General features: G+C 43.1%; 2 protein-coding genes across 6 annotated transcripts; both read left to right on the forward strand.

Moving 5' to 3' along the window:
* The first annotated feature begins 943 nt into the window (after nt 1-943).
* LOC129859708 (sentrin-specific protease 2-like) lies at nt 944-7186 on the forward strand. 4 transcript variants are annotated; one of them, XM_055929795.1, is made up of 16 exons: nt 948-1344; nt 1763-1824; nt 1952-2061; nt 2227-2296; nt 2447-2528; nt 2643-2823; nt 2940-3046; nt 3129-3214; nt 3297-3424; nt 3524-3646; nt 3760-3891; nt 3978-4184; nt 5166-5245; nt 5374-5458; nt 5601-5696; nt 5794-7186. In XM_055929795.1, exons 1-16 carry the CDS (start codon nt 1193-1195, stop codon nt 5854-5856), a joined length of 1764 nt encoding a protein of 587 aa, XP_055785770.1. In that variant the 5' UTR covers nt 948-1192; the 3' UTR covers nt 5857-7186. The 4 variants fall into 4 exon arrangements, with proteins under 4 accessions (XP_055785772.1, XP_055785770.1, XP_055785771.1 ...); XM_055929796.1 differs by having other exon boundaries at nt 3527-3646; XM_055929797.1 differs by lacking the exon at nt 5794-7186 and having other exon boundaries at nt 944-1344; nt 5583-5690.
* Nucleotides 7187-7378: 192 nt separating this feature from the next.
* On the forward strand, nt 7379-13315 carry LOC129859709 (uncharacterized). 2 transcript variants are annotated; one of them, XM_055929799.1, is made up of 8 exons: nt 7379-7805; nt 7951-8802; nt 8953-9152; nt 9407-9686; nt 9831-9949; nt 10127-10162; nt 10256-10345; nt 10500-13315. In XM_055929799.1, the coding sequence occupies exons 2-8, from the start codon at nt 7972-7974 to the stop codon at nt 12652-12654; spliced, it is 3711 nt and encodes a 1236-aa protein (XP_055785774.1). In that variant the 5' UTR covers nt 7379-7805; nt 7951-7971; the 3' UTR covers nt 12655-13315. The 2 variants fall into 2 exon arrangements, with proteins under 2 accessions (XP_055785774.1, XP_055785775.1); XM_055929800.1 differs by having other exon boundaries at nt 8300-8802.
* Nucleotides 13316-15028: the final 1713 nt, after the last annotated feature.

A 15028-nucleotide genomic window follows, 5' to 3' on the forward strand; every position in this document is an offset into this window, starting at 1 on the left:
TCCCAGTCATGTGAAATCCAGAGATGAGGGCCTAATAAATGTATTTCAATTGACTGGTTTCCTTATATGAACTGTAACTCGGTAAAATCTTTTCAATTGTTGCGTTTATATTTTTGTTCAGTGTATGATTTATTCAGCATCTCTTGAGAAAATGCAACTATATTATCTTTGACACTTATGCATGCAGACAGTGTTTCAACCACATCAAATATACTCCCAAAACTAACTAGTCTGCAAAGAAACGTGTTATGTCAGCTTTTAATTGAATTAAAACCGGTCAAACTGATGCCATTTGGACATCACGGGACCAACCATTCCCAATTTTTTGAGTTATTGCATTCTCCCCGGGTCCCTAAACGAAGCAGAAAACTTGAACGATGTTAACCAGATTAATGCATTCATTCTATCGATGTCAGAGTCTGGCGAACACTATTTTATTTAGTCTTCTAGGGCAACACGTTATGACAGAAGCTGCATGTATAACTATAGTTGACGAACAAATGGTCACACCAAATGTTGGAAATTATAATACGGCCTACCAATGTCGGAAATTCTAAACAGAAACTTGTCAAAATTAGGGGTGAAATAGCCATTAGGCTTTACGGTCCAGTACAGAGTATCAGCTAAATCAATTATTATGGTGGATCAAAATGCGCAAGTAGCCTACTTTTTTGAAGTAATTTGTTTGACAATCCAACGAAAACATAATCACACAACACCCATGATATGCAAAACGGAGCCCTTGCTGACAGTGAAAAACTGGCTACGATGTTTTTACATGCCACAGTATCCAGTCTAATGCCGCGTTCAAATACTAGTCGGAACTAGGAAACTCGGAAATGTTTGCTAACTGATTGTATTTATACAAGTGCCTATGTCAACCGCTTAGCATTTCCGAGTTTCCTAGTTGCAACTAGTACAGGAACGCGGCATAAGAGTAGCATATCCAAGTAGATCCTACGAGGAAGTCTCTGACGTTTCCCCCACTACGGTTTACGGTCTTCACGTTTGTGTATATTCACGTCACTCATTTCAACACGAAGCTAAATGCTAGGCTAACTGTGCTAGATAGAAGGTGAATGGTGGTTTGGCGCAGGTAGAACATTCGTGCCCACGGAGCTTGTATTTTAAACCGCGGATAGTCCTGGCCCGACCGTACGAGGACGTTTCCATTCTGTCGTATCTGTCTGTGATGTACGGATGGGTAGTTGACGGACTATCGTCGCTTTTCGAGCCTATAACCGGGCAAAAACATTCCGGTTGGCCTGGTTTGAACGTTGGCGGGGAGATAGACTCGCAACGGCAGGATAGCAACGCCAGGCCAACCAAAAGGAACTACCAGAGGTCGGTGACTGGCTTGGTGCTAGCACATGTACTGTCTTTGGTGCTAGTGTGCTCTGTGTATCTGTTTATGTTACGCGTTAGTAAGCTAGCTGGCAAACGCTAGCCAGTCAACTTGCTAACAGCTAACTTGTCACCCAAGCTCGCTAACCTAGCTAGCTAATTATTAGCAACAATTGTCATTCATTCCAGTTGGTGTTAGCTGCTTCCTTCAAAAATAAATAAGGCGAGCTAACTCTTTCATCGCGCCACTTACCAGACATTAGCTAACTATTTCCTAACGTACCAAAATAGTAAGGTACTGTAGAAATGAATAAATGTAACAAACTAACTGTAGCTAACTTGCTAAAAAATGTGACTTTACTACCTGGCTAGTTACTGTTAATTGTTGTTGAGTAAACGTGTTTACATTCTGTTACAGCGTTCATGTTTCAGAAAATATTAGCCAGAGTGAACCAGTGGCGATCAAGAGACGGAGAAAGGGTATGGCAACTTATTACCAATAACTTTTAGCCATTGTTCTTATAATTAATTATCATTGTAACTAACGTTAGCTAGTTAGTCAGCTTTGAACTGACTACATGTGTACTGTACTCTCTCATTGTCATAGACATAATTAGTTTTGTGAAGAAGACTGTAGCAGGGGTGGCTGGGCTGCTGAGACTGAGGAACCCACTGTCTCCTGCCAGTGAGAGAAACGGAAGGTACACAGCAAGCCAGGTATGAATGTATACCAGTCGTGCGTTCTAGTACCATATGCAACACACTCATAAACCACTGCTCTGACTGAAAGACACATACCAGTACAAAAACGTTAAAATGTTTGTGCGATAACTGCACAATATTCACATCTGACTTACGCCCTAAATCACTCCTATTATGTAGGGTCCCGTGGGCCTGATGGGAATAGATGAACTCCACACCTCATGGATGAACAGCTCTGATTGGAAAATGGGTGAGTAAGCCTCTAATTATTTGATCGATAAGGAAGGAGGACAGCTGTGTTGTACGTTACAACATCATGGTATATAATGTATGTGAAACAGCAGAGGGGACAGGTCAAGTGGTTGCTTCAACTTGTTTATCCCTCTTTCCATGTCTCCAGAGAAACCAACAGTAGGAGGACAGAGGGAGAGAGGGGGGCTGAGCCTCCTCCAGGGAGCCTCACCCCCTCTGAGAAAACACAGGTAGGTCTCCTCTTCTGTCGACTGCATACTTTCAGTTCTGGGGCTTTAACACAAAAGTTCTACATATGTGAGATGTTCTTCCTATAAACGTTGTGTCCTCTGTCTTGTTTTCAGTGGCTCAGTGCTGGGTCCAGGGAACCCAGACAGAGGGAGAGACGGAGACAAGCCCCAGAGACGCTCCCTCCAGCTCCTGCCCAGTCGGCCTACCGTGGGGGTTGGGACAGGACCCCCCAGCTCAGACCTACCCCCGCCCACCCCTAACCGCACCCACAGACAGTGCTTGGCAGTGGAGGAGGTGAGTTAAGAATGAGTTTGAAATTAAAATCAACCCTGTGATTGATCCTGGTTTTTATTAAATGCCACGCCAGGTATGTCAGTAGTTGTCAGGTGTTCTGTGAGTGCTGTTTCCAGGCTCTGAAGGAGAGTGATAAGGAGCACTACAGACGGCTTCTGGAGATGGTGTCCGATAAATACAGCAAGAGCCAACCGCTGCCCTTCACACGCACCAAACCCCAGGGGTGAGTGTGAGATTTATAGTTTTAATTCCAGTGGTTCGGTTAGCTAGCTTTTACAAACCTCTGTTTCTTCGCTTTTTCACAGGTCAACATTTACACAGGATGGACATAGAATGGCCATTTTGGGACGAACCTATGAGTCTGTGACCCCAAAGACAGGACCCCTCAGAGGTAGACTACTATCACAGCCTCCCTACTTATGTATTGGAAGCTGTTGTCCTAGGCTAATGTTTTCTCATTCTCCTATCTGCAGCCAACCCCAGTGTGTATATGTGGAGAGACACATCCTCAGCCAAACAAACAAGAGACATGAGAGGAGAGTTGTGTCTCAGTAAGCCTCTCAGCGCAGCTGTGGATACACAACCTGCCAGCAATGCAACGGTAGGACACACACTTATGAACTGTAGTAAGGATGCTAGGAACAGTCATAAGGCTGCTATGAAGCATCATAAGGTTGTTATAAAGTCTCTCTCCCTCCAGCAGAAGCAGCCAGAGCTGGATCTATCTGCAGAGGTAGCAGCAAGACTCAACTTGGTGGACAGAGAGAAGCCAACACACACTGACACACTCAACAGCGCTGAGGAGCTCCCCAAGTTCAGCAAGGTGAGTGTTCTTTTTCCCCTATAATGGTATGTCTGTGTAGTGTGTTGACATAGGAGTGTATGTATTCTATGGGTCTGTTTTCATTTTGTTTATTTCAAACTGTGTGTGTGTAGGAGATGGCTGTGGAGGTGAGTCGTGCCCTGTCCCAGAGGGATCCTAACCTGGTCCTGAGCTCAGCCTTCAAGCTATGCATCACACAGAGAGACCTGGCTACTCTACAGGAAGGGAGCTGGCTCAACGATGAGGTGTATGATTGTTGGCTGTTAAGTTTGAGGTTGTTGGTGTGTGTGTGTGAGTCTTAACAAAACAACTCTCCCTCTCTGTCTCTCAGGTGATTAACTTCTACCTGTCCCTAGTAATGACTCGTAGCAGTAGTGCGGGGCAAGGGCTGAAGGTCTACTCCTTCAGTACTTTCTTCTTCCCCAAACTACATGGAGGGGGGCACGTCGCCGTGAAGCGATGGACCAAAGCTGTGGACCTCTTCCAGTATGACATCATCCTGGTTCCGCTGCACCTGGGAGTCCACTGGTCACTGGCTGTAAATTGCCCCAAATTGACGGGGATTCATTCACTTTAGAACAGTGGTCACCAACCGGTCAATCACGGCCGACTGGTTGATCTCCAAGGCATTCCTAGTCGATCACCAAACATTTCTGCACTTGATTCGGCAGCCCTACGCTGGGAAGGCTGTGTTCCCATTTTGAACCATTTCATGTGTTTGAAGGTAGATCTCCGCCTACCCGGCAGGCTCATAGAGCAAATCAAGTGCACCTATAGGCAATGTTTCCTCTAAGCTGCGCACTGAAATATCAGCCTGCACAGAGAAGCACGAGATTGAACTTCACTCAACTTTCTAGAGTTTACAGTATCAACGTTTCCCTTTACTGTGGGAATTGTGATTGAATCAATGCAATACTAGCCACTTTAAATGCAGCATACCTGGGGAAAAAACGAACTATGCAAGTGATTTTTTGTAGGCAGAATGCGTCGTAGTAGGATTCTATTGCATTGATATGCACGACTCAGCCCATACTCTACACAGACTGGTGCGGCATAACCAATCAGCAATGCAGTAGGCCAATATGCAAATAGACCATTGCCTATATATGGATCTGTGCCATTCACTTTGAACTGGACTGTGTTTACAGCATGAGAGGTCGTGAGTAGATGCGATTGTTTTGAAACAAAGATAATTGAAAAATCATCTGAAGAACATTGGCAGAGCAATTCAAGCATAGCCAATATGCACTGATGTTGTGTTGGGCCTATAGCCTACTATAGCACAATCATCATTGCTACATAATTGTTTTTAATTGGTTAATGTTGCATAGGCTTATGTTTTTTTTCATGTCATGTTAAAAATTTAAAAAATCTGAGTGGTAGATCTTGGCTTGTATTTTGAGTCAAAGTGATCGTGACTCAAAGTTTGGTGACCACTGCTTTAGAAAGTCCACTGGTACTTCTCTGTGGTCATTTGTAGATACCTGTGGACTTTGTTTATTTCTCTCTCCTTCTCTAGGTGATAAACTTTAACTCGGGGACCGTGAGGTCTTATGACTCTATGGGACAGAGACATGATGACATCTGCAGCCTCTTACTGTGAGTCCTCAGTCCCCTTCCAGTAATCATTTGGTTTGACAAAATTACCTGTAATCTGATGACCATCTTTTTTGTCATTTCATTCTGTAATCCTGTTACATGTATTTGGTTTGTCCAACCCTGTCCAGGCTGTACCTGAGAGAGGAGCACAAGGCCAGGAAGGACCAAGATCTGGACGCGTGCAAGTGGACAGTGGGCAGCTTGAGGGCCAGCGTAAATTACCCAGACAGAAATACATATCTAATCATCTTTGTCGTTCTTATTTTGTCTTGAATGAATACAGAGTCTAGGGCTGTCAGAAATAGCATCCGTTCTCTAGTGATTTGCTTTTCACCAGGATCCCTCGTGTGTGTAGGAGATCCCTCAACAGAAGAATGGCAGTGATTGTGGAGTGTTTGCCTGTAAATATGCTGACTATATAGCCCAGGGGCGGCCTCTCAACTTCCGACAGGTACATAGGCCATCGCAGGCTATCATACTCACTCAGTGTACACTCATACAATCTCTTCTTCACTCATACACTGATGTCTCTCACTCGTTCTTCTCAGTGTCACATGCCCCTGTTCAGGAAGCTGATGATCTGGGAGATTCTCAACCAGAGGCTTCTGTAGGACTACACAAAAAGAAATTACAGCTGCAAAACAACCATTACAACAGAAATGATAACAAACAACGACATCAGGCATGACTACTACACAGCCTCCAAACTACAACAGGAAGGACAACTACAACTAAGAAGCACAAAAGCAATAAATGAAAAAGACTTAAAGGACCAAAGCTATGGACCACAGAAGGACCTCTTACCCTCTATCAGTGGGTAGAAGTGCAGTCCTTGTAGTGAAGACAGGGTGGGTGCTCTCTGAAGAATAGAGGTTACAAAAGAATGTTTTGGAATTGATTGTGTGTTCAGATACATCCTGAAGTGCCTTGGACTCCAGAGAGGGTCTCTGTCATACTTATAGAAAACACTAAATGGGGAAGCAGTTACACACTTGAAAATCCCTGCTGTTGTAGATGCTATCTTAAACTTAAAACAAGCTTTCTGTGTGAAACCAGAGTGTTTTGGTAATGTTTGTTGTGTGTATATATGTCTATATTAGGTACTTTATTTTTATGACTAGTAGAAAGTGGAGTGACAACTGAGGCATATGTTATGAGTGTTATTGAATGTCTTAATTTATGGTTGAATCATCATCGAGGAGAAGGCAGACAGAAGAAGGCTGCATGTGTGCGTTTATATTTATGTAAATAGATATTTTTTGACAAATGTTTTGGTGCGCGGAGCTGAGTTTAGCTGCTTTCATTTTGGCTGAACTGGAAGAGAGACTGAGGTGTGCCATCTCAAGCAGAGCAGGACCCCATCTTAATCCTTCACCACCACTAATAGATGGGGACAAATCATTTAAATCCTAAATGTGTAACAATAGTTTATTTATTTGATGCGGAAGGTTTTTCTTTTATGGCATGTGTATCATTTAATCCAGCAGTAACAGCATCAGTGTGGACGTTTTTGCCATGAACTTTACAACAATTCTATTGGATTGTATGAGTTTTCGTAAAAGGCATGTAGAGAAAAATTTCTAATGAGTCTGTACTGCTTTAGCTTGGGTCTGCCTTTGAAATTGCTCCCTATGACTCAAAGTGGTGCACTATATAGGGTTCCATTTCCAAAAGGGCCTTGGCCATAAAGCTATATGTGCTTTAGATTACACCCCTGTAGTGTTCAGTGTGATGGTAAACCTGTAGCTAACATGTATGGGACGGCAAAAGAAGCTGAGTTGGCTAAAGCGCGTACAGATCTGGTACCAGGCTAGTACCGCTTATGCACTGGTCATTACATGTTGTGTATTTCTGCTGCTGTTATTCATGTGTGCATAGAGCCGTGCTGACAACCTCAGTCATATTTTTGTACGTAATAAAGATCAGAAGGAAAGAAATGGATTCGCTTGTGTTATTGACTAATCGCTGTCATGTCATTTATGAGTGTGAATGGACGTTCTGTCTTAGTGTGTGTATAACCTTTGTTTGTGGAAGACGTATCCAAGACCTATGTTTCATTATACTCCAAACCTACAGGTGGCAGTATTGTGACTTTTGACGTCTAGTCAACCATTTGTTTGTAGGAGGGAGAAGCCCAACGCATGCGTGACTGCACAAAAATCGGACCATCGAAACAGCCCCACTTCTACGCTATATTACTTTCAAGAGTTATCTTACCTAAAGTAGTTTGAAATGTAATGTATTTGCCTTAATCTATGTTTGATATACCTTACAAAAGGCCGTCATTTTACATGACCGTATTTGTGTGATCTCTAGTGCAAATTCGTTGTTCTGTGGTAGTGTAGTTTGTTTGCAATATTTGGCGTGTAGCTGGCGGGAAGTGAAAATGTTATCATATTTATCTCTTTACGATATTTTCATCAATTAGCCAATGGAAGGTGTCTTTTTAACCAGGGCGTGCACTGCTTATTGTTTTTGAAAATCACGGTCGATTAATGTGAGAAAAGTACTTGCACCGGGGCTTTTTCTGGATGGTATCGTCCCACTGGAAGGATCCGCTGTGAGTCTGCTTTGTTTCTCAAACCATACATACATTTTATCTGCTCCCCCACAAGAGAATTGTTTAACAATTGCAATGTGAGTTTTATTATTAGGTTATCAGTCTTCGATTAAGAACCATCAGCCCTTTTTTGTCCCTTTTGAAGCGCTCTGATATTTCCACCACAATGTCTCAGTCAGAGACGTGTTGCATTTGTGGGGTGAGGTTTGTGAGGGGGCCCAAGGGTTACAACAGGAGGAAAGTCACCACGCTGACCAGCCCCAAGACCTTCCAGCTAGTCTTTGACATCACTCCTGATGACTCATCCTTCCTCTGCTGGGTCTGTCTTGGTGTGCTCAGAAGGAAAACCAAGCAGGATGGGAAGCTTTGGACTTGGTCAGATTTGCCAACAAAAGTTGGCAGACCTCGAAAGCCCCGTGCCGAAATACCAAGCTCATCCACAACATTATCCAATCAAACTCCAATTATAACCAACCCATCTTCTTTATCCATAGAAGAGGAGTGCATTGCTTCTAAAAAAAACAAACGGAGGCCAGTTCGTCAGTGGGACGGGGAGAAATGGACCACCATGAATTCTTGTTCCCCAGAATCCCATTCAACGACCATCAGACGACCTCAAACTCCCATAGCCCCAACCACACACTCCTCTTCAACACCATCAAATCAAGTAAATTCCGCAACATTATCAAGTCAAACTTCAAATCAGATCAGTTCTCTGTTCTCCTTCGGAGAGCGGACAACAAAAAGACGTCCGAAGGCACCCCAATCTACAACACACTCCACACTCCTGTCTCCTTTCCCCGTTGACAAAGGTATAAGGCCCAAGAAGAAGAATCTCTCTTTCTCCAAGACTAAGCAGAGCTATGGGTTTGGACCTCATGCCAAGGCCCTGCATTACATGCACAGCCACCAGCACCTGAAGGCCTTCAGGTCCCTGATGAAGACCAAAGCTAGAGAAGCCATGACCCTTTTCCTCGCAGAGGTTATCGCCCAGGAGGTAATTGTTGTTTTAACATAACATAATTCATTTAAAGAATGTATTTGTTTATAGGCTACCAGCAGTTTATGGCTCATCAGGTGTGAGTGTGTCTTTGTTGAAGACGTGTTTGGCAAAGAAATGTATGTGTCCATTTGTCTGATTTACCAGAGTAAGGTATTGATGAAGGACCAACGTGGGCCATTGCGTCAGCCGCTGACTGAGGCGAGTGTTAGTGGATTTTCCTGGGACGCGGTTCTAGCGTGGGGGGAAGAAAAGGCCCCTATGACCCTGGCATGTCTTAGGGCCATGTTCCCCAAACCCAAAACCATCAGGACACAGGTTATGACGGGAGCTAGGAAAACAAAATGGTGAGAGAATAAGAGATTATCAATAATAATTGATTGTAGGCACCTTTCCAGATGATCAAAGTGTTTTATATTGAATGGGGATCACAGCATTTTTTTATTTTTTTTAATGTACATTTAAAATTCTGTTTTGTACTTGAAAACAGGGTTCCACAGGGCTGAATTATGTGACTGCTGTTCATTATTAATGACTTGCTCTCTGTGTGCATGAAGGCATAAATTGGTTGTAACATGTTCTCCATTGATCTCTTTTGAAGCCCGAGGACAGAAGAGGCAGCAGGTGATATGGTCAGCCAGAGGGTGGGGCTTATCCTGGCCATCGTCCTCTACACCTCCATGCAGAAGTGCAACTTCATCCAGGCCTCTCTGGGGGTCGAGTTCTGGAAACAGGGCTGTCCTCTCAGTGTGTTGAAAGCCCTCAGTGCCCTGGGGGTGTGTCCTAGTGCTGCCTCTACCAGGAGACACGCAGAGAGGCTGACAACCGGCTTTGATCCACCTCAGCAGGACCGGACAGAGGGGGTGGTGGAGGAGCCTGGGGTAAGTTCTATTCCTTTAGCAGAAAAAGTCTTCTGTTTGTTGACTTTTGTATGTCTCTTGAGGTCTGTGTATTAAATTATCTTTGAAAATAATTTCCCCTTGGTTTGTTCTGGTGTGGTTCTAATTCATTTGTGGTCCCTGCAGGACTCCTTTTGTAGATCTGAGGATGAGAGTCAGACTCTGAGTTGTTCTGAAGAGTATTCCAGTTCCTCTCCGACCCACTCTCTGAACTCGTTCTCGGACGAATCCCACTCCAGAGACGGGTAAGAACCATATCCTGGAGGGAGGGGTTTCTAGTAGTGTAGTTGCTCAAAATTAGCAGTCCGTTGCTATTCTTTTGGTAACCACAAAAGTCTGTCCATAAAACTACCTCGCACAGGAAGGTGGGATTGACTGGAGGTAATTTTGAGATTCTCATCTATTTATCTATGTGCGCTCAGGTCCTGGTCCGATCGGAGTTCCAGACCTGACTCCAGGTGAGAGTCTGTTTTTGATGTGTGTGCATTTGTGTTTGATGATGATCCCTCTCCTTGTGTCCCCTGACCTTTGCCCTCTCGTGTCCACTGCAGGAGCGACGACTACCAAGGCCCTACTCAGAGGCCTGACTCCCGGGAGTACCAGAATCTGATCAAAGAACATGGTTACCACAAAGTCCAGAAGTAAGTTATAGAGAAGTGATCCTCTACGGAGCTGTAGTAATCAAAATGAATTTCGGTTGAGGACCTGTGTATACAGGTTTTCACTTCAACCATTTGCTCTTATCTCAAGCCTATAACCGACTAGTGTCTTCCTGTCCCTCTCATGCCTTCACAGACCTACATTGAGTCGATGGACGAAGAACAGTGAGGACAAAAGGGAGGCAAAGAAAAAACCTGTTCAAAACCCCAAGAGAAGGAAGATGACGAAAAAGAAACCTGCTCAATCGCCTCCAGTAGTAAACGCAACTGGCGCGCACCGTTCAGACATGGAGACTTCTCAAACAAGTAAGGTAAACATGGAAGTCGTTCAAACGTCTCAAGTAGACAACACACACGTGGAACCCGTTCAAACGTCTCAAGTAGACAACACACACGTGGAACCCGTTCAAACGTCTCAAGTAGACAACACACACGTGGAACCCGTTCAAACGTCTCAAGTAGACAACACACACGTGGAACTCGTTCAAACGTCTCAAGTAGACAACACACACGTGGAACCCGTTCAAACGTCTCAAGTAGACAACACACACGTGGAACCCGTTCAATTCAGCGACACAAACAAGAAACATGCTCAAATAAGTGAGACAAATGTACAACCTGCTCAAATGTCTGTAATGAGCGAGACAAACATGGAACCAATTAAAATGCCCAAAAGAGGCAGGCCAAGGAAGGAACTTGCTCAAATGTCTGTAATGAGCGAGACAAACATGGAACAAATTATAATGCCCAAAAGAGGCAGGCCAAGGAAGGAACTTGCTCAAGTAAGTGAAACAAACATAGAACACACTCAAACTCCACAAATAACCGACACACACTTGGAACCTGCTCACAAGCTCAGAAGTCCGAGGAAGAAACCTGTCCAAACGCCCCAGGTAACTGACACACAAAACAAACCCATTCAAGTAAGCAATACAGACATTAAACTTGCTGAGACAAACAAAGAATCAGTTGTACAGGCCAAGAATCGGAGGCCAAAGAAGGGATTCGTTCAAATTCCACAATTAACCGACACTTGCATGGAACCCATTCCGGTAAGCAAGGTAAACGCGGACACCACTTTAATGCCCAGTAGCATGAGATCAAGGAAGAGACCCAGACAAGTTCCCCAAGTATCCGGCACAAACCAAGAACTAACTCAAATGCCCAAAATAACCAAAAGCAGCAAGGAACCCTCCGAGATGCTTCAGAAAATGGACACACACATGGCACCTGATGTAACATCTAAAAGAGGGAGGACAAGGAAGGGACCAATTGAAATGTCCCAAGAAACCGACTTACACACAGAAACCGGTCTAATGCCTCAAGTTGGTGAAATTAATCAGCAACGTATCGAAGGACGGGAAATAAATAAAGAACCCGCTGAACCCCAAAAACTTGCTGGAAAGGCTAAAGTAAATCAGACAAAGAAAGTACCTGCAAAGACACCTGAAAAACTAGATCAAATGAAATTTATTACAAAGCGCAAAAGAGGCAGGCCAAGGAAAGAACTTGCTCAAGTAATCAACACAAACAAGGAAACCCCTTCAATGCATAAAATAAGCAAAACGGGCAAAGAATCTGCTCTTACCCGGGAAATAAAAATTATTGTCAATAGGATGGAAAGCTGTAGTGCTGCTGAGATGCCCCAAATACGTGAGATGAACAATGAACCTGTTCAAGTAAGTGTGGGAAACTTTGAACCTGTTCAAAGACTGAGTGGGGGGTCAATGGAGGGACTCGTTCAAATGCCCCAATTAAGCTGCACGGACATGGAACCTAGTAAGTTAGGCAGGACCATCATGGAAACCACTTCAACGGCAGAAAGTACTGACAAAGAACCTGTTCGAAGGGCTCAAGCAAATGAAACAAAAGCAGAACTTGCTCAAACGTCTCAGATAATGGAAACGATAAAGGAACACATTCAAGTAACCAACACAGACGAGGAAACCGCTTCCGTGCCCGAAAGAAGCTGCACAGACATGGAACTTGCTAAAAGGTACAAAATGAGTGACTTTCAGACCCGTGTAATAAGAATAGTTGACACTAGGATGAGGGCAAACGAATCTGTTTCAAAGCTTCAAGTACACGACACAAACCAGGACCCTGAACCTGCTGCAACACCTGAAATAGGCGACACAAACAAACAACCCACGCGAGTGATCAGAATAGTTGTTAACAGGAGGATACCGGCAGACATTTGTAGTCATACCCGGAAAAGCCTGGAGTGTCTGGCTGAGGTAGCGGCCAAATGTGCTCCATTAGATGTTAAATCTGCCGAAGAGGATGGATAGGTAGGTAGACGCATGTTACTTATCAATATAACAAATTTCACAACATGACGTCTCAGGAAGAAGAAAAAAAAATGTGTTCAAAGGGTATAACCCTAACCTAAGGGGTGGGGGCTAGTCTGCAATCAAATGTCTTCTTCTGTATTCGTTTTACTGTAATTGTACATACCAATTGTCTTCTCCACCTTGTTCATTTGATATGTACATAATCCCAGCAACCTTCTGTGTTTTTTGTCATTGTGTCCACTGTGGATTTAGTGTATTTGTTAGTCTTATCCCATTTTGTATTTAGTTGTTCTGATTGTACTTCTGTGGTTGTTGACAATGTAATAAAAATGTATGTGTTTTGTACAAAGGGAATTCCTGCAGTCATAGTATCCATGCTAATTTCAGGGTATTTGTTTTCATTACACTTACAAATGTAATTGGACTAAAAGCAAAGACTGTGAACCAAAACAGATTTGCCCACTAATCTTTAAACTAGAAAATAAATTGTTAGAAAACAACCACAGCGTTTATCTTGACTCAAGGCTTTTCCTTTCATACTGTTTTTGATGTATACATTCTTGCAATATTATCGGGTGTTAATACTTGTGATAATTTTGTGTATTTTACTGTTGTCTTATGTAAAAACGAAGCTCACAGAATAAACAGTACAATTGTATACATGGATACCAATGCTTCATAATAAAACATATTTGAAACTAGAAAAACAACCACTGTGAGATTCAAGCCTCAGGCATCAACAACATTAGAACCAGTGACCTGGTCCATATCCCTGTAGCTAGTCCAAGGTGCCATCAAGGACAACTTTAGTTTTTTTCACATATTTAATGCTGTCCAATCGGTTAGTCATTTCAAATTTTTGTAGATTAGAAATGTGATAAGTGAAGTGTATATTGGGTAAGGTTGGAAAACAAAGTTGAAATCCAGAAGGTAAATGTTGACCTTTTGGTTGCACACATCCAGAAGAGTAACGCCGAGGGTCCAGAGTAACGCCCAGGTCCTTCACAGTTTTATTTGAGATGATTATACAACCATCAAGATCAATTGTCAGATCCAACAGAAGATCTCTTTGTTTCTTGGGACCTAGATCTAACATCTCTGTTTTGTCTGAGTTTAAAAGTAAAACATTTGCATCCACTTTCTTATGTCTGAAACACAGGCTTCCAAGGAGGGCAATTTTGGGGCTTCACCATGTTTTATCAAAATGTACAGCTGTGTATCGTCCACATACCAGTGAACGTTAACATTACGTTTCTGAATGACATCACCGAGAGGTAAAATATATAGTGAAAACCATAGTGGCCCTAAAATGGAACCTTGCGGAGCACTGAAATTTACAGTAGTTTTTTTATTGGACAAACCATACACAGAGACAAACCGATATCTTCCCGACAGATAAGATCTAAACCAGGCCAGAACTTGTCTGTGTGGGGCAATTTGGGTTTCCAATCTCTCCAAAAGAATGTGGTGATCGATGGTATCAAAAGCAGCACTAAGGTCTAGGAGCACGAGGACAGATGCAGACTTGGTCTGACGCCATTTAAAGGTAATTTACAACCTTCACGAGTGCAGTCTCAGTGCTATGATGGGGTCTAAAACCAGACTGAAGCATTTTGTATACATTGTTTGTCTTCAGGAAGGCAGTGAGTTGCTGTGCAACAGCTTTTTCAAAAAGAATTGAGCGGAATGGGAGATTCGATATAGACTGATAGTTTTAAAAATATTTTCTGGGTCAAGGTTTGGCTTTTTCAAGAGAGGCTTTATTACTGCCCATTTTGAAGAATTTGGTGCACATATGAAAAACGTCTTTTGTTTTTAGGGGTGCGACTGCATCTAGGGCAGTGGTTCCCAAACTTTTTGTAGTCCCGTACCCCTTTAAACATTCAACCTCTAGCTGCGTACCTCCTCTAACACCAGGGTTATCACACTCTCAAATGTTGTTTTTTAGAAGAGAAGAGCTCTAACTTCCTAATCATAGCCTCAATTTTGCCCCACACTTTATATATATATATCAAATCAAATTTTATTAGTCACATGTGCCGAATACAACAGTGAAATGCTAACTTACGAGCCCCTAACCAACAGTGCAGTTTAAAAAAAATACAGATAAGAATAAGAGATAAAAGTAACAAGTAATTAAAGAGCAGCAGTAAAAAATAAAATATATACAGGGGGGTGCTGGTACAGAGTCAATGTGCGGGGGCACCAGTTAGTTGAGGTAGTATGTACATGTAGGTAGAGTTTATTAAAGTGACTGTGCATAGATGACAACAGAGAGTGGCGGTGGGGCAATGTGAATAGTCTGGGTAGCCATTTGACTAGATGTTCAGGAGTCTTATGACTTGGGGGTAGAAGCTGTTTAGAAGCCTCT

The sequence above is a fragment of the Salvelinus fontinalis genome, chromosome 7, assembly GCF_029448725.1.
Source record: "Salvelinus fontinalis isolate EN_2023a chromosome 7, ASM2944872v1, whole genome shotgun sequence".
Classification (NCBI taxonomy): Eukaryota; Metazoa; Chordata; class Actinopteri; order Salmoniformes; family Salmonidae; genus Salvelinus; species Salvelinus fontinalis.

Bases quoted from the DNA above. Each gene is read 5' to 3' on its own strand.
- LOC129859709 (XM_055929799.1), top strand. From the start codon at position 7,972: ATGTCTCAGTCAGAGACGTGTTGCATTTGTGGGGTGAGGTTTGTGAGG. The intron at 9,153-9,406 runs GTGAGAGAATAA...TCTCTTTTGAAG, and splicing joins GGAGCTAGGAAAACAAAATG to CCCGAGGACAGAAGAGGCAG. The intron at 10,163-10,255 runs GTGAGAGTCTGT...TGTCCACTGCAG, and splicing joins AGTTCCAGACCTGACTCCAG to GAGCGACGACTACCAAGGCC.
- LOC129859708 (XM_055929795.1), top strand. From the start codon at position 1,193: ATGTACGGATGGGTAGTTGACGGACTATCGTCGCTTTTCGAGCCTATA. The intron at 2,297-2,446 runs GTGAGTAAGCCT...CCATGTCTCCAG, and splicing joins CAGCTCTGATTGGAAAATGG to AGAAACCAACAGTAGGAGGA. The intron at 3,215-3,296 runs GTAGACTACTAT...TCCTATCTGCAG, and splicing joins AAAGACAGGACCCCTCAGAG to CCAACCCCAGTGTGTATATG.